General features: G+C 42.8%; 1 protein-coding gene across 2 annotated transcripts in view; it reads right to left on the reverse strand.

Moving 5' to 3' along the window:
* Positions 1–24270, reverse strand: part of LOC120046179 (zinc transporter ZIP11-like) — a 146645-nt gene that overhangs the window by 22944 nt on the left and 99431 nt on the right. For both annotated transcript variants that reach the window (XM_038991200.1, XM_038991199.1), the window contains exon 6: positions 14584–14766. In XM_038991200.1, the coding sequence (XP_038847128.1) occupies positions 14584–14766 (183 nt within the window). The remainder of the gene's footprint in view (positions 1–14583; positions 14767–24270) is intronic.

Here is a 24270-nt window from a genome sequence, read left to right on the forward strand (position 1 = left end):
AAAACACACACAGAGCTCCATACCTCACTCCCTGGACTGACTGGTAGCCTACACCATCAGTGGCAAATGCCATAGGCTCGCTCCCTCTCACAGAAAAATATGAAGCCTGCAGCAGTACTGTATTAATACCACCTATAGGTACTAGTAGACTATAGTATTGTATATGGAATTAAGAATATATAAATATATGGATGAGCAATTTCAGAGCGGCATAGACTAAGACACAGAAGAACAGAACAGAATACAGTACATACAAATGAGATGAGATAATGCCAAATATGTTTTTCTTTTAAAAGTAGAGTGACCAGTGTTCCATTTATTAAAGTGGCCAGTTATTTCAAGTCTATATATATAGGGCAGCAGCCTCTAATGTGCTAGTGATGGCTATTTAACAGTCTGATGGCCTTGAGATAGAAGTTGTTTTTCAGTCTCTCGGTCCCTTGTACTGTACTGACCTCGCCTTCTGGATGATTCGGGGTGAACAGGCAGTGGCTCGGCTGGTTGTTGTCCTTTGTTATCTTTTTGTCCTTCCTGTGACATCGGGTGCTGTAGGTGTCCTGGAAGGCAGGTAGTTTGCCCTCGGTGATGCGTTGGGCAGACCGCACCACCCTCTGGAGAGCCCTGCGGTTGCGGGCGGTGCAGTAGCCATTCCAGGCCGTGATACAGCCCGAAAAAAGGATGCTCTCAATTGTGCATCTGTAAAAGTTTGTGAGGGTTCTAGGTGCCAAGCCACATTTCTTCAATCTCCTGAGGTTGAAGAGGTGCTGTTGCACCTTCTTCACCACACTGTTTGTGTGGGCGGACCATTTCTGTTTGTCAGTGATGTGTACGCCGAGGAATTTGAAGCTTTCGACCTTCTCCACTGCGGTCCTGTCGATGTGGATAGGGGCGTGCTCACTCTGCTATTTCCTGAAGTCCACGATCATCTCCTTAGATTTGTTAACGTTGAGTGAGAGGTTAATTTCCTGGCACCACACTCCCAGACCCCACATCTCCTCCCTGTATCGTCATTTTTGGTAATCAAGCCTACTACTGTTGTATCGTCAGCTAACTTGATTATAGAGTTAGAGGTGTGCTTCGCTACACAGTCATGGGTGAACAGGGAGTAAAGGAGGGGGTTGAGCACGCACCCTTGTGTTGTTTCCTACCTGGACTGTGCATGCTCTGAGAATGCGGCTGGGAATGCCGTCTGGGCCAGCAGCTTTGCGGGGGTTAACACACTTAAATGTCTTACTCACGTCGGCCACGGAGAAGGAGAGCCCACAGTCCTTGGTAGCGGGCCGCGTCGGTGGCACTGTGTTATCCTCAAAGCAGCCATTAGCCGTGGTACATTGGCCATATACCACAAACCGCCCTACTTTCGGCAAATCTGACCACGACTCCCGTGGCTTATTGCTTAAGTATAGCATAGTTACAGTGCATTCAGCAAGTATTCAAATTTTGTTACGTGTCGTGTCTTTGTCATCATTAAAGTGAAGACTTATTTTATCAAATCAATTCTCTGTAATTATTATTACGTGGTTAAACTAATCATGTAAATGTAATTAACTAGGAAGTTGGGGCACCAAGGAAAATCTTCAGATTACAAAGTTATAATTTTCCTAATATAACTCTTCAGATATATAAATATCTGATAAATTAGTCTTCTAATTAATTAATTATTCTTTACCTCACTTTAGTCTCATTCCAAACGTCGTAAATTGTTGGTTATCTGCACGAACCCAGCCTTTACTATGAATCATCCATACACCAATTGGCTTAAATCATAAATTTACTAATTAACTAAATAATCACAGAAATGCATAAACCAACAAACAGTAGATATGGTTACAAGGAAATGATAGGGGAGGTTCCCTAGTGGGCTAAGCCGATATGACGGCTTGGTGGACAAAGGGAAGTGGGTGTGGACTGAGAAGGGCGCGAAAGACAAAAGAGTCACTATACAGTTGATAATTATATTAATTGAAATGCTAATCCTTTGCACATGAACGCTCACTCATTCGGGAATAATTGCAATCAATATATATTTACGCTCAGTGTGTCGTCGTGATCTCTGTTGGAATCGTCCGTCTTTCAGTTGGAAAGTTCATCCACGCGTCACTCTCTCTGCTTCCTTGAAGTCTTTCGTGGTTAGGATGGATACTTCAGAGTACCATTCAAAAATGTTCTTATAGAATAGATGTTTCGGGCCTCCCGGGTGGCGCAGTGGTCTAGGGCACTGCATCGCAGTGCTAACTGCGCCACCAGAGTCTCTGGGTTCGCGCTCTGTCGCAGCCGGCCGCGACCGGGAGGTCCGTGGGGCGACGCACAATTGGCATAGCGTCGTCCGGGTTAGGGAGGGTTTGGCCGGTAGGGATATCCTTGTCTCATCGTGCTCCAGCGACTCCTGTGGCGGGCCGGGCGCAGTGCGCGCTAACCAAGGGGGCCAGGTACACGGTGTTTCCTCCGACACATTGGTGCGGCTGGCCTCCGGGTTGGAGGCGCGCTGTGTTAAGAAGCAGTGCGGCTTGGTTGGGTTGTGCTTCGGAGGACGCATGGCTTTCGACCTTCGTCTCTCCCGAGCCCGTACGGGAGTTGTAGCGATGAGACAAGATAGTAATTACTAGCGATTGGATACCACGAAAATTGGGGAGAAAATGGGATAAAATTTTTAAAAATAAAAAATAAAAAAAGAATAGATGTTTCGGCGGTTGTCAGTCTTCGCATCCAACGGTACATAATTTCTAGCTGCAGACTAGTAATTAGTATCTAAGATTTGCTCTTATTCTGTCGGGATCGATAGTCTCAGCGTTTAACCATTTCCACCCGTGTAGCCAATGCTCCACGTGGTTTGGTTAGGAATTCAACAACCATTACAACCTTAGCTTATACTGAGGTTTTTGAGGTCTCTACTCAAACCTTTGCCCCCTTGGTAATCGAGGTACGCATGGTCTGAAGAGGATTTCTTCAGATGGGGGTTTTATTCCTAACAGTAGAAAAGGGCTGTCCCATGAGCCAGATCATGTCGGTGCTCATGGAGGCGGGCCAATATCTTAGTTAAACTTTAAAGGGAATACAATTCTCTCACATTAACAGTTTAAAATCACATTACATAATTTCACAAATAGTTTCATCTTTACTCATTCATTTTATACAATAACTAGACGCAAATAACTGTCGTGACGTTGTATTAGTTAATGTGGCGACTGTTGCTCATCGAATGATTACAAGTTTCTAATTACGTGATTAACTGAATCAAGCAATTATTAACTCATTAACCTGGGGCACCATGGGAAAACTAGTTTTTATTGAGTTTCTATTTCCCAAATTAACTCAAAGAATATCAGAATATCGATTTTACCACAGCCGCTAATTAACCAGTTGCCTCTAACAGTCTCGTTCTGAACGTCGTATAGCCCGGGATTCTGCACGGACCCGGGTCTCACTAATGAATTCGCACCACACCAATCTTAGTTGAATGTTTATTTACTAAAAAGCTAAAATGATGATAAAAGATACACATACACAAAAACACATTCTAGGCTATTGATTAGAACTTAGTATAACGGGCCAACACACTAGGGCGCGTGTTACCCAAAATGGGGATTTAAAAGAGAGAGAAAGAGAGAGATTACACGAGAGGAATATACATTTGGGTGAAATTGTCAACTATGCTCATTCTAACCCTAGCCTTGCCCCAAACTGCCGCTGTTATGAGTCAGAATATAATGATGTTATTACTTGTGGAAGGTCTCCGTGGATTTTCCCGCGTGGACCGTTCAAGCTGCTCAATGACGCACGTCTCCTGCGCACCTCTCTAGGTGTCCTCACGACACGATATCCGTGTCCTTTGGCTTTACTGGCCTGTTCCTTTGTCCTCGCTCTGGAAGGGGTCTTCGGAGGACAAATAGCTCTGTAGCTCAGAGCTCACAGCGTAAAGATGAAAGAGTGTAGATATCACGATTCGATGGGGAGTGGAGGCTAGGTGGTTCGGCTTGAATACACCCGCTTAGACACGCTACTCATCCGTAGCTTGGGTAGAAAAAGATTTCTTTGTCTTCAACTTGTTGCGTTTTGGGTTCGTTGACCTTTTAGACCTTTGGCTGCAGCTCGGGTCACTTAGTCATGTATGTTAATTCTGCACTCACAGGTTTTATACCCTCGGGTCAGAAGTGGGCGTTACCGCCTTCAGGGCAATTCTCTGGGCGTACCAGGTTTGAGGGGCAAGGTCTAGATTTTACTCAAATCCAATTTTAGACAACTAACTTCACATTTCATCTCTACCGAAACATTCTCTTTGATTTGGACATTTTCCACACAACGTACAATGTATAAACATCAAGCATATACGAGGAAAACTCTTAACGTTACAATGTTTTCATAATAACGTCATCTATTAACCTTTAATAACAAAACAAAAATGACATACATTTTCATATTCCATCTATCGTCATGACCACCATTGTAGTTGACGGAAACCATTGTTCCAAAGTCCCTTTATTGCATGTTTAAAGTTCTGAGGCTGGTTCTCCATAGTGAGAGGGAATGTTTTCTGTGGCCTCAGAATTACCATGGGTGTGAGGGGTCATAAAACCCCCACATCTTCAGACCCTTAGATCTCTCCTCATCTGTTGGGGTTGAGAGATAAGCTGGAGGGTTGTGGTCTCCTGTAACCTGACCTGATCAGGACAGTCATGACATAACGGAGGCTCCTGTATAAACAGAGTTATGGTAATGTGGCTGTATTGTCTTTCATGAGGTCACCACATGAAACAAAACGGACCGGGTCGTAGCTGGCTTCTCCACCGACCGTTTACATATTCTCCAAAACATGGATATTGTTCAGTTCTCAAGTTCTGTGATGTACAAGAAGTTCCTTTGTTCTACTGTGAAACTCTCTCTCTCTATTCTGCATGGCCATGAGGAGAGAGTCTCCTCCAGGAATTTACGACCTGCGATAACAGAACCTGGGTGTAGGAGGGAGAGAGAGGTGGTGAGAGAGAGGGGGATGGTACTCGCTATACCCAAAGAGGGCCACGTCATGACATACGTTACAGCCTTATTCTAAAATTGATTAAATTGGTTTTTTTCCACTCTTCAATCTACACACAATACACCATAATGACAAAGCAAAAACAGGTTTTAGACATTTTTGCAAATTTATTACAATTAAAAAACTGAAATATCACATTTACATCAGTATTCAGACCCTTTACTCAGTACTTTGTTGAAGCACCTTTGGCAGTGAATACAGCCTCAAGTCCACTTGGGTATGAGGCTACAAGCATGGCACACCTGTATTTGGGGAGTTGATCCCATTCTTCTCTGCAGATCCTATTAAGCTCTGTCAGGTTGGATGGGGAGCGTCGTTGCACAGCTATTTTCAGGTCTCTCCAGAGATGTTCGATCAGGTTCAAGACCGGGCTCTGGCTGGGCCACTCAAGAACATTCAGAGACTTGTCCCAAAGCCACTCCTTGGCTGTGTGCTTAGGGTTGTTGTCCTGTTGGAAGGTGAACCTTTGCCCATTTTTATTTATTTATTTTTATTTTACCAGGTAAGTTGACTGAGAACACGTTCTCATTTGCAGCAACGACCTGGGGAATAGTTACAGGGGAGAGGAGGGGGATGAATGAGCCAATTGTAAACTGGGGATTATTAGGTGACCATGATGGTTTGAGGGCCAGATTGGGAATTTAGCCCATGTCTGAGATCCTGAGTGCTCTGGAGAAGGTTTCAATCTTGGTTTCATCTGACCAGAGAATTTTGTTTCTCATGGTCATTGAGTCATTACGTACCTATTGCCAAACTCTAAGCAGGCTGTCATGTGCCTTTTACCGAGGAGTGGCTTCCGTCTGTTCACTCTACCATAAAGGCCTGAGTGGTGGAGTGCTACATAGATGGTTGTCCTTCTGGAAGGTTCTCCCATCTCCACAGAGGAACTCTGGAGCTCTGTCAGAGTGACCTTCGGGTTCTTGGTCATCTGCCTGACCAAGCTTGGTCCTTCTCCCCCGATTGCTCAGTTTGGCCGGGCGGTCAGCTCTAGAAAGAGTCTTGGTGGTTCCAAACATCTTCCATTTAAGAATGATGGAGGCCCTTGTGTTCTTGGGGACCTTCAATGCTGCAGACATTATTTGGTACCCTTCCCCAGATCTGTGCTTCGACACAATCCTGTGTCAGAGCTATACTGACAATTCCTTCGACTTCATGGTTTGGTTTTTGCTCTGACATGCACTGTCAACTGTGGGAACTTATATAGACAGGTGGACTCCAATCAAGTTGTACAAACATAAAAAGTTATTTCAATTTTTTATTTTTAACAAATTTGCAAAAACGTATAAAAACCTGTTTTGCGCTTTGTCTTTATGGGGTATTGTGTGTAGATTGATGAGGGTGGGAAACAATTTAATCCATTTTAGAATAAGGCTGTAACGTAACAAAATGTGGAAAAAGTTAAGGGGTCTGAATACTTTCCGAATGCACTGTATATACAGATGCACAACATTCCAAGCTTCACTGAAATACCTCATCTTCCATTGAGGGGCTTCATTCCCATCAGTGCTTTCATATCAAGTCAAGAGCCATCTCACCCCATCATCACATTGCCTGATTTACTAACGAGCTCTTTAATCATTGGTAATTGGCGTTTTTTTTTGGTTGGGGCAGGTGATGAATATTCCCTCAGATTGAAATACATACGATATTCAGATAAGGTCATTACAGATGCATAACAGATCCATTTCAGTGGGAGGCACCCACTCTCCATCAGTCTCAATCGGCTGCTCTGGTCTGGGCTTGTTGATGCTGGAGGAGCCATTAAAAACTCAGGCAGGGGGAGTAATACCTTCATTTGTCACCATATGAGACATTAGGAGGGGTGCTGCCTGGGGGGAGGATCAGTCTCTAGCGTCACAGTGGCACAGAGAAGGCGGTGAGTTTGATGGGGCGGAGGGGGTTGGTCTTTCCCATGTGGGAACCATATTTCAGTAATCAGCTTTCTACAGCAGTGTTAATCAAGTACATGCCTCGAGGACCGCAGGGGCGATCAGGGATTGATTCCAAAAATATAAAGAATTGTACACACTATTCCAAGACATATGCCAAGCTTTTTGAGAAGATGTACAGTACCAGTCAAAAGTTTGGACACACCTACTCATTCACGGGTTTTTGTAGAATGATAGAATAATAGTGAAGACATCAAAACTATGAAATAACACATATGGAATCATGTAGTAACCAAAAAAGTGTTAAATAAATATATTTTAGATTCTTCAAAGTAGCCACCCTTTGCCATGATGACAGCTTTGCACACTCTTGGCATTCTGTAAACCAGCTTCATGAGGAATGCTTTTACAACAATCTTGAATGAGTTCCCACATATGCTGAGCACTTGATGGCTGCTTTTTCCTTCAGTCCTTCGCTTTTCCTCCAACTCGACCCAAACCAACTCATTTGGCTTGAGGTCGGGTGATTGTGGAGGCCAGGTCATCTGATGCAGCATCACTCTCCTTCTTGGTCAAATAGCCCTTACACAGTCTGGAGGTGTGTTTTGGGTCATTGTCCTGTTGAAAAACAAATGATAGTCCCACTCAGCGCAAACCAGATGGGATGGCGTATCGCTGCAGAATGCTGTGGTAGCCATTCTGGTTAAGTGTGCCGTGAATTCTAAATAAATCACTGACAGTGTCACCCGCAAAGCATCCCCACACCATCACACCTCCTCCTCCATGCTTCATGGTGGGAACCACACATGCGGAGATCATCCGTTCACCTACTCTGCGTCTCACAAAGACAAAGTGATTGGAAACAAAAATCTCAAATTTGGACTCATCAGAACAAAGGACATATTTCCACCAGTCTAATGTCCATTGCTCATGTTTCTTGACCCAAGCAAGTCTCATATTATTATTGGTGTCCTTTATTAGTGGTGTCTTTGCAGCAATTCGACAACGAAGGCCTGATTCTTGCAGTCTCCTCTGAACAGTTGATGTTGAGATGTGTCTGTTACTTGAACTCTGTGAAGCATTTATTTGGGCTGCAATCTGAGGTGCTGTTAAATCTAATTAACTTATCCTCTGCAGCAGAGGTAACTCTGTGTCTTCCTTTCCTGTGGCGGCCATCATGAGAGCCAGTTTCATCATAGCGCTCAATGGTTTTTGGGACTGCACTTGAAGAAACGGATTGACTGACCTTCCTGTCTTAAAGTAATGATGTACTGTTACTTATCTTTACTTATTTGAGCTGTTCTTGCCATAATATAGACCTGGTCTTTTACCAAATAGGGTTATCTTCTGTATACCACCCATACCTTGTCACAACACAACTGATTGGCTTTAACACATTAAGAAGAAAATAAATTCCACAAATTAAGGCACACCTGTTAATTGAAATGCATTCCAAGTGACTAACTCATGAAGCAAGTTGAGAGAATGCTAAGAGTGTGCAAAGCTGTCATTAAGGCAAAGGGTGGCTACTTTGAAGAGTCTAAAATATAAAATATATTTCTATTTGTTTAACACTTTTTTGGTAACTACTTGATTCCATGTGTGTTATTTCATAGTTTTGATGTCTTCACTATTATTCTACAATGTAGAAAATAGTTGTTGTTTTTTACGTAAAAAAAAAAACTTGGATGAGTATGTGTCCAAACTTTTGACTGGTACTGTAAGTTTGTTGACTCACTAGCAACATTTAACGACAGCGAGTTGTGTGTAGGTGAGCGCCTGGCATTGCTATTACCATGTTGTCAAGGCGAGTGGAGAGACTCTTCAGACTCTTGTGCCATTCAGCGACTGACTGAACAGCCTTGTGCTTGGGGGAAGTAACCATCTTGACATTTGATGTGTCATACATGACAGCAAAATAGAGGGTTTGTGGATCTAATTCCATGATGGATGGTCTACTCCTGGAAAAGGTGCAAAGTTCAACTTGATTTAAGTCCCATGGTTGATAGAACCATTAGTAAGAGAGTGGGACTTTACAATAGATCAAAGTGCTCTGAGCAGTGGCCACTTTGCTAATACGGCTAACCTTGTGATACTCTAAATGTTTTAAATAACACCAGATAAGTGTGTGAGAGTCACTGTGGAAGCTAAGTTTAATAGCATCCAGTCAATCATCGTTATCATTTTTGTAATTTATTACAATCCCCATTCTCAGAAATGTTGGTGTCCCATTCTCTTCGAAAAGCCGCCACACTCCTGTCATAGCGCTGTCGCTAGGCTATCATAAAAATGTCACGCTGTCACCATAAAGTGTCAGAAACTGCCATAAAGCTGTCATACGGCCGTAATTATTCTGTTATAGCGCCGTCTTCTTGACTCTACATAATAAGTGTTGACAAGGTCAGAATGACTACAGAAATAGCACAAAATCATCTAATTGCCAGGTAAGAGTTTGGTCTGTGTGCTAGAAAAGGCTTGCCTGACGACTCATCCTGAATTTCATTCCGCTGCTCTATCGATCGCTAGACACATTGTCTGAAACTGCCATCCTCGAAGTCGATGAGGGGCGTTGTACAAAACAAATTCATCAGCGATTGGATCGTCTCCAACCAATCAGACTATCATAGTTGATAACGTCATCATGCAGGCCGGCTCAGGCCCAACCCAGCGGTTTCTGGGACCAATCAGAGTGGTCAGAATGTGTTCACATTCTACAAGATGTCCAGAAAGAAACACTAGTGGGCGTGGTGTTGAGCCGGTGGATGGGTAGTCAGGTTAAGAAAAGACTGGAGTTGGCAAAGAAGTGTGAAGAGAAGAAAACTCGAAATTCGATGGTTTGGATAGAACATCTCTCATTAGCTAGAGAGTTGGAGAGAAGCCGGCAAACAGCCCGTAATATGCAATATGCCATTCTAGGCATGTTAAAAGGGCTGAGGTGGCCGCGAAAAGACGTATATAGCTTAAGTGCCCTAATGCATCAGCTATGAGGGGATACAGAAATAAACCATTCTGGAAATGAATTATAATGGTTTCCTATCAGCTCTCATCACTCCAATCCCTAGAGATGATCAACACTCCTTTTCTAGGTAGGAGGGGTGGGATTACCATTCCTAGTATTGGGGGTGAAGCGTATGCAGAGACACACACAGAGACAGACAAACAAAAACACTCTTCCATGTACAGTAAATAACTTTGTTCTCGGCTTCCTGTGTTCTCTCTCTGTGGTCAAAGTTTACTGTATTTAGTTGATGATGAAATTGAAGTTTGCTGGTTTTCGCTCAAGCCCTGTCAAAGCGGCTGTGTATGTGTACGCGTGCACAGGCACGTGCACACACACAGTCAGCATGGAAACAGAGGTGTAGAGGAATATGGGAGAGTATACTTAGTGAAACTACTGAGTCAAGACAAATGATCTATAACTGTATCTAAATATGCCTCTTTCAGTGTAAGGTAGAGTAAACATGAGGACATGGCTTGGAGATAAAGAGAAGTGGACACGATACTAGGCTTAGGCAGTATACCGTATATACCGTATACCGGGGTATTTGGAAATAGCCACATGCTGTTTTTCAAAACCGTTGAAACAATTTCTTCAATACATTTGAATATTTGCAACTTATTTTTAAGGAAATACCTGCAGTCAACTTGTGCAATGCTTTATGAGATAAAGCATTGCACAAAAAAGTTTTTTTTGCTTCAATAGAGTGATCAGGGACGTGCAACTATAGTTTTCCTTCACAGAAAATACATTAGTGCAACATATTTGGCAAAAAATTGCTTCATTTTCATCAGATGACAACAAAAGTACAACGCTATTTGCCTGGCAGCCACACAAGTAAATGAGCTTACAATGAAAAAGCAAGGTCTTTTTTGCAAAAAGACCATCATATGGCCATCATATTTCTAATGTTTAGGCCTATCAGATAAATAATATAGCCAGCTACATTTCCAACTGTTTTGCTTAAAGTTAATCTTGCACTATACTGGAGAAAAGTAGGCAGGGAAAAGTAGCTAGACATCAGTCAGAGCGCTGTCTGCTGAATGCCCAATCATGAATTCTCATCTGAGTGGAGAAGTGCAACTGAAGCACAAAATTAGTCTGATGCCGAGGAGAAATTACAATAAGAAGCATTTTAGATCTGCGTTTACAAAACGCAGCAAGATATATATTTTTTCCCTGAGTGAAAAAATGCAGAATTACGAGTTAACACGACCCCTAGTTTAACTTGCTATCTAAGTAAGTGGCTGAAGTAATACCTTTCTGCCGTGTTTGAGACGTCAAAGACCTTCGGATGACTTATTTGTACAGCTGCCACTGCCATCTTGATTTCCTTGCATTTTTTTCTCCTCTCCATTCTTGGCCCGTCTGCTCCTCCCCCTTTTCTCTGAGCAGGCAGGCCCGTTGCCCTAGCAACTCCACACAGACACAGCATGTAGACATACTGCTGGAGAGCCAGTACTGCATGCATCTAAACTTTGTTCATTTGCACAATGTATCTTGTTCACATTTGCTTGTTAAAGTCCGAACTCACCACAAATTACATTCGGTAGCTCCTACCGATATATGAATACAGTTATGAGCTATATTACTTGTCTTTGCTATTCATTTACTTTTGTTTGCGCTAGTTAGCAAATTTAGCTAGCAGCCTCCATGGAATTCGTTATTACTTGTGCTCATTTTGTTAGCATTATGGTAATAGATGCCCAATGGGGCTTTTTGGAGTTTTTGGCGCTCCCTTGTGTACTAAGCCTGATATACCATAAATCCCGGGGTGAGAGAAAGACGAAATGACGATATAAACATCTGGATACTGCCCAACACCACACTATACACTTCAGAGGTTCAGCTAAATCCCCAAAGCTCTTGTAAACATGACTGCAGATTAAGCCGTACAGCGAGACTTCAAAGAAAAGGCCGCAGGCCTACAGCCAGCCACGGCCAAGCTTCGGCAGAAGGGAGGACTGGATTGGTCCACTGGGTCTGGGGCAGAGCCTGGAGCTGGGCGATAGTGAATCTACAGGATCAGAACGAGCTCATATGGAGTCTGGGCTCATCCTCTCTCTATCGGCCTTTACCTCCCCTCTGCTCGCTCTCTCACTCCCTTTGATGGGATGTACTGACACAGAACCTATTCATTTGGCTCCTCATAATATTTTGTTAGGTTAGAATGCTCATTGTAAGTGTTATGTTGGAGGGTTGGGGGGAGTGTGTGTATGTGTGTGTATGGGTTGGGGGGTTGTGTGTATGCATGCATGGGCGCGTGATCCGTATTCACCACCGCTAGTCTTCAGCTGTCAATCACATAGCCAACTCTGTCACACTCCTTGTTGGTTATGCCGGAGTAAAGGCTTGGTAGCTACACACGTGCACACAAACCTCTCAGGGGAGGGACAGCTAGCAGCACAGCTTGGTGGGCTCAAAGTGGGAAAGCTTAACAGGGGACTGGTGAAGCCTTCCCATAGACAGTCACCGAGCCATTCTTCCATAACTAATATGCCTCAGAATGGTTCTGTGGTGCGGTTCATGTCAGTCCAGTCCACACCAGCAGTCCAGACCAGCCGGGATGGGGAAACACTATACCAACACGATGAATAGCCAGCCGTCTGGACTGTCTGTCTAGTAATGGTGTTGGATCGGAGACGGGGAAAATGTGATCAATCAACAGCTCACAGCTGACACGCACGGGAGTGCTCACACGCATCATTTTACATGCTGAGGATTAGCGTGATAGCATTAGCATGCGTACACACAAACTACTGGTCCCCAGTCCTCTTTCTCTGAGCCATCGCATTGCCTCACTGATCATCAGAGACCTCATATTTGCATGTACAGGACAAGCTAGTTAGGCCTCTAATTACCAATGTCAGCTGTGGAAACACATTTAACAGCTCGAAGGCCTATACTCTCACTCCAACCAAATCGAAACTGAATTGACACGTTGTAGCATGAATGCTAGGCAGGTAGCCTAGCGGTTCAGAGCGTTGGACCAGTAACCGAAAGGTTTTTGTTTGAATCCCTGACATGACTAAGTGAACAATATGCCAATGTGCCCTTGAGCAAGGCACTTAATGCTAAGTCGCTCTGGATAAGAGCGTCTGCTAGAGGACTAAAATGTAAATGTAAAAAAATAAATAATAATGTATGATAACATTGTGATATACCAGGTTAACAATGTGTAATGACATGCCTGTATCTGCACTGTAATTGTCACTACGGGTGTTGTTTCAAATGAATGCATTTCACCAGCTCTGATATCCCGTCACCCCTATAAAACTATACTTAATTGACGCCTTGTAACATGTCCTTGTCATGAAAACATGAAGATATACCAGGTTAATGATGTGTCTGTATAGTCAATAGTGTATTGTCGCCACGTGTGCTGATTCCGATGACTGTACTTCACCAGGCATATTCATATGGATCAGCGTTCATCCGCACTTCCTGGAAAAGACCTCTCTGGGGTGTAATTCCCCCTACGTACAGACCTAGGATCAGCTTCCTCTCCCCGAATCCTAACCTTCACCACAACTGGTTAAATCTTAAAACTGACCCAAGATCAGTGTGTAGGGGCAACTTCACCCTACACGTCACAAAACTGCATGCACATCCATTCACGTCGAGTCAGGTTAGACTGCCGGTGAACACAGGAATCAATGAAACTTCTCACTCTTTGGACAGTTTTTCTCTTCTTCTCATCCATATTTCATTAACACATGTGGACATGATATTGACGTGTTACCATTCCAAATCTACAGTACCTGGGCTTTAGCTTTTTTGTGTGTGTCTAGGACACACACGTATCATTTCAAGCCGCCAAAAAACATATTTCAAATGATAATATCCCTAAATGTATAGTTTCCCTGTTTCTCCAATCAAGGATCGGCCCCCAGTTCAGCCTTAGATATAGATATATCTCACTCCTGTGTGGCTCAGTTGGTAGAGCATGGCACTTGTAATGCCAGGGGTTCGATTCCCACGGGGGACCAGTACAAACAAATACGAAAATGTATGCACTCACTACTGTAATTGGCTCTGGATAAGAGCATCTGCTAAATGACTAAAATGTTTTAAAAAATACATAAATATTTCCCCTCAAGTACTGAACAATGACTCCAGCAAGGAAATCAATCCATCTTTCCATTTGTACATTCTCCCACAGCAGGAATTATCCATAGAGCCTGCATGGGCAGTCCCCCGCAACTCACGTGCACACAAAAACGCAAATCAAATCAAATCCCCTATTACCAGGGATGCTTCTGCGTCCAAAGCCTGTCAAATCTAAACACATGCGCTGAATACAACAGGTGTAGACCTTACCGTGAAATTCTTACTAACAAGCCCTTAATTAACAACGCAGTTCAAGAAATAGAGTTAAGAATAGTCACACTCATGACCTCTGAAATGACCTCTTTGAAATCACTGCTGCAGACACATCTCACTGCTACCTCTGAGGTGTAGCTTCAGCAATATGGTGAAAATGTCACAAAGGCAATCAGTTACCATATTTCTGATTCCTAACAACCTAACCTATTCGATTCAGATGAACATGAATAGCCTAGGGAAATATGATAGGGGCTAATGGCTAGAGGCTAGGAGCTAGTGACAGGGGTTGGTTTGGGAGTGAGCATTACAGACTGGGCGTAGTGGGTTCTTCTTCTCACCTGGGATGTTGTGGATGGTGATCGCCACGATCAGTAGGATGATGCGCCTCCATCTGCTTCCAGTTTGCCCTGCCCCTTCCTGTTGCCGGCTGCCCACTTCCTGTCCCTCGGAATCTGAGGAACCAGCGTCGACGTGGGGGCCTTTCCTCCTCTGGTACACGTCTCCTCCGTTCTCAATCTTATCTGTAAGGAAGACAAGACACAACATTTGGACAACATTGCTATAACATACAGTCCTTGCCAATTAAGCAATCTTTCAGATTAGAATACAATTAAGCACAATTAGAAGACGATTAACCAATGGTAACCCTTATTTCAGAAAATTGGGCTCTATGAAAATTCCAAGTGAGACAGAGGTCTGATGAGAAGCTGACCTCATCATCAAAACGGTTACTATTAATGGAAAGCAAGTCTAACTAACGTACGCTAACCCCATTCTGAACAAATGTGCGCAACCGTGACATTCAAACGAGGCTGCAAAGAAAACTAATGGGACTGTAGCGACTGTGTTGACATCAAAATCTGGGGTGTGAACTAGGTTTCTATTCAAGCGTTGATTGACATGGTGATGGCTCTATAGTATTGGAGAAAAGTTGAAAAAAACCGACCCCTCCGACGCTGTACGTTACATCGTGACGTGTCATGGCGTAACGTACAGCACGCATAAAGCAACTAATTCTGTCTTACAGCCTCTCTCCACCAGGTGTAGCACTTCTCTCACTGTTTAAAAACAAGAAAGGGACAGGGTAAGGGGGGATACCTAGTCATTTTTTGCATCATCATTGCAAGCTATCATGACTCTCAAAAGCCGCTGTTAACTTCTGAAGATCACTTTAGCACTGCCCTAAAAATCTGATTCAAATTCGACACAAACCTTCAAATAGGTATGTAATGACACATTATATAAACTCTTTATAGTGTTTCATTTACATTTTAGAGGAGATAAGGTGATAAGTTGGACAGATCGAGTGAAAAAAATCAGTTTCCCCACATGACATCTCTCCTTCTCACTATCATGCAGTAGGTTTTGCTTCCCCACCCGCCATTTTTAAAAAGACCCGACGGAGCTCATTGCCTTCTTGAATCATGCAGAGATGGGCATCATGAAGGTATCTTCATTGATTTTGTTGGAAAGGGGAGAAATTGTGCTTTACAATGGTACTGAATTACAGTTGATCTGGAAGTATTACGTTTTCTGGGTGCTAAAATAAGGTCAATAGTACGGACCAGCGTGATGTACAAAAGTGAGTTAATTCACGTTAACTTACAAATGAGTTACATGCCAATATTCCCTCATTTCAATCCTATATGAATATATTGACAGAATAACACATGATATCAATGGAAATAGACAAAAAGAAGTGGATGCAATTGTTTACTCTTAAAACCACCTGTTAACTCGGTTTGACCTGGGCCTCTTTGGGTCCATTGATTAAATGGCTGATCGGTAGATGGCTGCATTAAATGTGTTGATACTACAGAGACAACAGTCAATTCTAATCGAAACACACTCCCACAGTACAGAGATATTGTAGATTAGGGGGATCTGAGCCAGTGATGTAAAGTAATTATTATTATTTTTATCTGTACTTTACTACTTACATTTTTTTTACACTACAGTCGTGGCCAAACGTTTTGAGAATGACACAAATATTCATTTCCAAAAAGTTTGCTGCTTCAGTGTCTTTAGATATTTTTTGTCAGATGTTACTATGGAATACTGAAGTATAATTACAAGCATTTCATAAGTGTCAAAGGCTTTTATTGACAATTACATGAAGTTGATGCAAAGAGTCTGGGCCACATCCTGACTGATGGCAGCCCATTATTGCATAATCAATGCTTGGAGTTGGTCAGAATTTGTGGGTTTTTGTTTGTCCACCCACCTCTTGAGGATTGACCACAAGTTCTCAATGGGATTAAGGTCTGGGGAGCTTCCTGGCCATGGACCCAAAATATCGATGTTTTGTTCCCCGGGCCACTTAGTTATCACTTTTGCCTTATGGCAAGGTGCTCCATCATGCTGGAAAAGGCATTGTTCGTCACCAAACTGTTCCTGGATGGTTGGGAGAAGATGCTCTCAGAGGATGTGTTGGTACCATTCTTTATTCATGGCTGTGTTCTTAGGCAAAATTGTGAGTGAGCCCACTCCCTTGGCTGAGAAGCAACCCTACACATGAATGGTCTCAGGATGCTTTACTGTTGGCATGACACATGACTGATGGTAGCGCTCACCTTGTCTTCTCCGGACAAGCTTTTTTCCTGATGTCCCAAACAATCGGAAAGGGCATTCATCAGAGAAAATGACTTTACCCCAGTCCTCAGCAGTCCAATCCCTGTACCTTTTGCAGAATATCAATCTGTCCCTGATATTTTTCCTGGAGAGAAGTGGCGTCTTTGCTGCCCTTCTTGACACCAGGCCATACTCCAAAAGTCTTCGCCTCACTGTGCGTGCAGATGCACTCACACCTGCCTGCTGCCATTCCTGAGCAAGCTCTGTACTGGTGGTGCCCCGATCCCACAGCTGAATCAACTTTAGGAGACGGTCCTGGAGCTTGCTGGACTTTCTTGGGCGCCCTGAAGCCTTCTTCACAACAATTGAACCGCTCTCAAAGTTCTTGATGATCCGATAAATGGTTGATTCAGAGTGATCTCCAGCCTTGTCCTCGTCAACACTCACACCTGTGTTAACAAGAGAATCACTGACATGATGTCAGCTGGTCCTTTTGTGGCAGGGCTGAAATGCAGTGGTAATGTTTTTTTTTGAGATTCAGTACATTTGCATGGCAAAGAGGGACTTTGCAATTAATTGCAATTCATCTGATCACTCTTCATAACATTGCCATCATACAAACTGAGGCAGTAGACTTTGTGAAAATTAATATTTGTGTCATTCTCAAAACTTTTGGCCACGACTGTAAATTCCTGAAGAAAATAGACTTTTTACTCTAATACAGACAGAAATATGGTCCAATTCACGCACCTAACAATATAACGTGTTTTCATCCCTACTGCCCTATCTGGGGGACTCACTAAACACAAATACTATCTTTTTAAATGATGTCTGAATGTTGGAGTGTGTCCCTGACTGACAGTAAATAAAAAATAAACATTCATCCCATCTGATTTTTTTAATATAAGATACTCCAGTAGTTCTTTGTACTTTTACTCAAGTATAACACTTGAGTACTTTTTACGTGGCAGGTAGCCTAGTGGTTAGAGCGTTGGGCCAGTAACCAAAAGGTTGCTGGATCGAATCCCCGAGCTGACAAGGTAAAAATCTGTCATTCTGCCCCTGAACAAGGCAGTTAACCCACTGTTCCCCCGTAGGCCATCATTGTAAATAAGAATTTGTTCTTAACTGACTTGCCTAGTTAAATAAAGGTTAAATTAAAAATAATAATAATAATTAATTCCACCACTGCACTTTAGTACATTTAAAACCAGATACTTTTAGACTTTACTCAAGTAGTATTTTACTGGGTTACTTGAGTCATTTTCTTTTAAGGTATCTTTACTTTTACTGAAGTATGACAACAGAGTACTTTTTCCACCACTGATTGGACCTATACATTTATTTTTGCTGTCTAATAGCCACCAATCCCTCTTTCCCCTATTCCCCCCCTCCGACACTAATAAAGTCTTCAGAGCAGTGAGCCAGACGAGCAGAAGGCAATGTGGCAGCTATGCGTCACCAGTGTGGTACTAATCAACTTTTGATTACTCTAGATAGTGGGTGTCCTTTTAAATCAGCTAAACTAAGATGACTTACTCTAACAGGAATGTTATTAGTTACTATTACATAAATTACGTGAGTAGGGGAGATAAAAAATGAGAAAAAGAGAGCAACTGGAAACAGATGAAAGGCTGGTCCTCCGAAGGCTGGGTGTACCATATTCCCATATGGGGACATTAGCGTGGGTTAACCTAGCATATGAGCCGGAGAAATGCATTTGCATGTGGCTGCCAAGAGACCTCCACTGTGCTCGGGTGCCCACTTCTCTGGCTCTCATCTTGAAATTAGACTGGAAGTGGTCGGGAGACGGGGTTGAGTGTGTGTGTGTCAGGGGGCTGATTGATTACAGTGATGGGTTCCAGACCCCCACAGCCAACCCCTTTAGAGTAGAAACAAATCAAATCTATCACTAACCTACTAATCTCTCTGATCACTGGGAAGAAGAGCCAGGAACACACGCGCACACACTTCATTGAATAGGGAACAGAGGGACAAAGACCCCACTTACACATCTACACCGGGTAGAACGACAAGATACAGGGGTCTATGTCAGACATGGTTTAGGCTACTATTACACAGGTACAAGAAGTTCTAACCTTCCTTGTGTAAATGCTCTCTTAGGAAGAAAATACTGGGATAAATGAGAGCACTTAGATCACCATGTTCTATCCTTACATATAGATTATTTGAGCTCAGAGTACATTTAGGCCTATTCATTTTATTATGAGTTGCTAAGGGAGAGAGGTAGGTCGGTAGAGAGGGAGAGAGAGAGAGAGAGGGGAGAGAGCGAGCGAGAGAGAATAATATTAAAAGCTAAGGAGGAAGTACCAACGGAGAGAGTAGAAAGTGATTCCCACTTTACTTATCTGAAACTTAAAGGGTAGGAAGCATGACGTTTTACTCACTAAAGTAACAAAACAGTGTGGTCAAAGACTTAATAACATAGCTTACTTATTTCTGGATATCTTCAAAACTACCCACAATGCGCAATTTCTCAACATCATATGGAGAATCTACTCTGTGTTAGATAGCTTGAGTTGACTAACGTTAGCCACTAGCCATGCAGACCAAGTGTTGGCAGTGGTGAGCTAAAATCCACCATTCATGAGGTATGATAAAATCAACCAATCAGAATCCCGACACTTGAGGGCCGCATGATCTCCGTGAAGTAGGCTACCAGAGTTGTTCAACCTCTTTCCCCTCAACTGACTGACTGTTGTGATCATTTCCCTCTGCCTGGAGCCTTCCTCGTAATCTTATTGTTGACTCTTTCCCCTCAACTCCTGTGCCCAATGCCACCTCTGGATTATTGCCTACTTTTAGATTTACCTCACTATAGCTAGACTAATTAGCAGTCTAGGCTAGCTAGCAGGCTAAAATAACTAACTTCAGCTGACTGGGTTGCTGGCCAAGATAACTGCATGTACCAGTAACATTATTTGATAACTGGTTAGATGGCATTATTTATTTCCAAACTTTGGTTTAAATGAATGTAGCTGTAAGATAGGTGTTGATAGCAACTGGCTGACTCATACAGTGCTAACGTAACATTAACAGGCTGGTAGGGTTAATGTTAGAGGGCTAGTTGGCTAGAAACCTTGCAAACTGATTTGTAACAATACATACATAAAGTATTTGCTTATAAGTTGGCAGAACATTTTATTGAAACCAGTAGTCGTGAGTGCAACCGATTTGGTTTAATTTGAAGTTATTTCTGTTAGAGTTTACATTATAGTTTATTACATTTACATTTAAGTCATTTAGCAGACGCTCTTATCCAGAGCGACTTAGGCTGGCTTGCCGGGTCCTCCATATTACGGGTCCTCCATATTACGTCACACCTCGCAAAAACATCAGGAGTGTGTGTGCTGAACGTCCATGTGGATTCTATTTGGCGAGGTTTGATTGCCAATCTCTAGTACAGCCATTTTACCTGTCAATCATTTTGAGTGACAGATCAGCGGGACGTGCTCAACGGGAATATTAACACGAGTCTCTCATTCTGACCTTGACCGCGTGCACACACATATACACACACACACTCCCCTGACTCATAAAACAATATTTTTTCTCCACAGGCTAATGGGTCACGTATTACAAAGTAAATGGGGTGGGGGGGACACGACACACAGACACTTGACCACAGTTCAACCACATTTAGGGAATCACTGCTGTAGATAGTGACCTTTATAACAGACCTCAAATTAAACTGTATCAGGCCATGTCATCTCTCCAGGCTTACCGTGGCTGTCATCTCATCCTTGTGCCTTGACAATGACACACACACACACACACACACACACACACACACACACACGATCAATTTTGAAATAAGCTTCTTCTACGCACGTACGCTTCACTGAGTGGGAAACGGAGAGACAAAGACCCAACCACCCCATCTACACCGGGTAAAAGGAAAGTAATCAGGGGTCTGCTCAGCCGTGGTTTAGGCTACTAGTGCATACTTCTGAAAAGGGTCTAACCTTCCTAATTGCTCTAACATGAATCGCTTTGTGGACACAGAGCGATGAGGAAACGTGGAGGGCGACAGCGATCAAAGTGAACAAACATTACCCACGTGCGAGAAGCTCGGCTGAGCGGATTTCACGTGCACGAGAGCCTGGATAGAATATCGCCCACCCTCTCTAGCTTCACTGAAAAAGAATGGACCACGCAGCCCTCCGGCTTTATATACGTAAAGCGCTTAACAGTTGCAATGACTTCTCATTACTACACTGACACACTTTCCATTGACACGTCGCCATAGAAACGGTTATAGACTCTGGTATTGTGTCCAGGCCACTTTGGGAACGGATAGAAATTGAAGTAAACCTGCTGTTTGCCTTTTGCCCTGTTTGGTGTTATGGGTTATGCACTGTCTCTGGGACTGTCGCTGCATTGGCCTAATAACGCATGTGTATATGATGTATCGTGTACTGTAGTACATTCAGCACTCACACCGCATCTCTCTATTGCTACCGTTGTTCCTAACACCTACAGGCTGATTGAACCCTAACTGTGTGAGTGCCACAACGATCTCTCCCTATTGACGGGCAGACGCTCATCTACTAAGGAGATGAGATGAGTCTAAGAGAATGGAGAGGTCCTTGCTAAGTACAGGGCCTTCAGAAAGTATTCACACCCCTTGACTATTTCCACATTTTGTGCCAACGCCAGAATTTAAAATGGATTAAATTGAGATTTCGTGTCTCTCATCTACATACAATACCCCATAATGTCAAAGGGGAATTTGGGATTTAGAAAGGTTTCCAAATAAATTAAAAAGTGAAAAGCTGAAATGTCTTGAGTCAATCAGTATTCAACCCTTTTGTTATGGCAAGCCTAAATGAGTCCAGGAGTAAAAATGTGATTAACAAGTTATATAACTTGCATGGACTCAACTTATGTGCAAAAATAGTGTTTAATGGGATTTTTAAATGACTGCCCCATCTCTGTACCCCACACACACAATTATCTTTAAGGTCCCTCTGTCGAGCAGTGAATTTAAAGCACAGACTCAACCTATGGGTGGCAAAGAAGGGCACCCATTGGTAGATGGGTAAAAAACAAACAGACAGTGAATATCCTTTTGAGCATGGTGCAGTTGTTCATTTTACACTTTGGATGGTGTATCAATACACCCAGTCACAACAAAGATACAGACGTCCTTCCTAACTCAGTAGCCAGAGAGGAAGTAAACCGCTGTGGGATTTCACTATGTGGCCAATGGTGACTTTAAAACAGCTAGAGTTTAATGGCTACGATAGGAGATAATCGAGGATGGATCAACAGCATTGTAGTTACTCCACAATACTAACCTAATTAACTGAGTGAAAAGAAGGAAGCCTGTACAGAATAATAACAAATAAAAACATGCTTCCTGTTTGCAATAAGGCACTAAAGTAATACTGCAACAAATGTGGCAAATTAATTTTTGTCCAGAATACAAAGTGTTATGCTTGGAGCCAATCCAACTCAACACATCACTGAGTACCACTCTTCATATTTTCAAGAATGGTGGTCTTGCATCATGTTATGGGAAGGGAGTTTTTTTGTTGATATAAAATAAACAGAATAGAGCTGGTTCAGTCTGCTTTCCAACCGACACTGGGAGAACAATTCACCTTTCAGCAGAACAAGAACCTAAAACACAAGAACAAATATAGACTAAAGTTGCTTACCAAGATGAAATGGAATGTTCCTGAGTGGCCTAGTTACAGTTTTAACTTAAATCAGCTTGAAAATCTATGGAAAAACTGGAAAATGGCGTCTGGCAATGATCAACAAACAACTTGCCAGAGTTTGATCAATTTTTTAAAGAATAATCGAGAAATATTGTACAATCCAGGTGTGCAAGGCTCTTAGAGACTTACCCAGAAAGACTCACCGCTGTAATCGCTGCCAAAGGTGATTCTAACATCTATTGACTCAGGGTGATGAATACTTATCTAATCTATATATTGTTTAATTTTCCATGAATAAAAAAAGCCACACCTCAGAGCCTGATTCCTCTCTAGGTTTCTTCCTAGGTTCCTGTCTTTTTAGGGAGTTTTTCCTAGCCACCAAGCTTCTACATCTTCATTGCTTGCTCTTAGGGGTTTTAGCCTGGGTTTCTGTATAAACACTTTGTGACATTTGCTGATGTAAAATGGGCTTTATTAATACATTTGATTGATTGATTGAAAAAAGTCAAGGGGTACGAACACTTTCTGAAGGCACTGTATGTAGCTTTTAAAGGAGATACTTAGGATTGATCTCCAATCATCTCCTTTAGTAGGCTACACACTATCCTACAACTCACTTGTTTGCCATTTGGAAAATAAACTGCCTACATGAACACACTGCTGCTCTCCCTCATTTTGTTTGCTCTCCCCCATCCTTGCTTTTCGATTCCTACCTTGTCTTCTTCCCTCCTTCCCTCCCGGTCTTCCTCCCTCTTCCAACTAAAGCAGACAGTTTGACCTCCTGACCCTAAATCAACCTCACCTCCTCGCTCGGCTGCCTGGCTGTTATTACCCTCCTAATCCTCCTCCTCTTCGTCACACTCTGGCTCCGCCACACACAAACAATGTGCTATATTTTACAGTGAAGGCTGCAGCAGAAGCGAAAACCTTGTCGGCAACTCTTTCGCCCACACGCGCGCCTAAGTGTGTGCGATTGGAGAGGGAACAAGGCGTGTGCGCTGGTGCCTCCTTGGCAAAACTCGAGAACGCTCTCATATCTCTTCCGTGGTGAAACTCGTGAAGGCTCTCATCTCTCTTCTGTGGTGAAACTCATAAAGGCTCTCATATCTCTTCTGTGGTGAAACTCATGAAGGCTCTCATATCTCTTCTGTGGTAAAACTCGAAGGATTTCATATGTCTTCTGTGGTGAAATTCGTGAAAGCTCTCAAATCTCTTCTGTGGTGAAACTTGTGAAGGCTCTCATCTCTCTTCTGTGGTGAAACTCGTGAAAGCTCTCAAATCTCTTCTGTGGTGAAACTCATAACTGCTCTCATATCTCTTCTGTGGTGAAACTTGTGAAGGCTTTCATATCTCTTCCGTGGTGAAACTCGTGAAGGCTTTCATATCTCTTCCGTGGTAAAACTTGCGAAGGCTTTTATATGTCTCCTGTGGTGAAACTTGTTTAAACCTGTGTGAACACTCTCATATATTGGTTCACTTATGCCCCCCCAAGAAATGAGTTCATATGGGTAGAATAACGTAGAAAATAAATAACAAATGTGCTGCATTCGTTGCCTTCCTTTAAGACAGAATAAATAAAACAGGGTTGGGTTGAAAAATGCCATCCATAAGCCTACAAATACATTCATTAATAACGTGCACAAAGTCATTTTATTTCAACCTTGTTAAAGTTAATTTTCTTTGAATTTATTTTTACCTTTATTTAACTAGGCAAGTCAGTTAAGAACAAATTCTCATTTTCAATGACGGCCTAGGGACAGTGGGTTA

This window comes from Salvelinus namaycush, chromosome 4, assembly GCF_016432855.1.
Source record: "Salvelinus namaycush isolate Seneca chromosome 4, SaNama_1.0, whole genome shotgun sequence".
Lineage (NCBI taxonomy): Eukaryota > Metazoa > Chordata > Actinopteri > Salmoniformes > Salmonidae > Salvelinus > Salvelinus namaycush.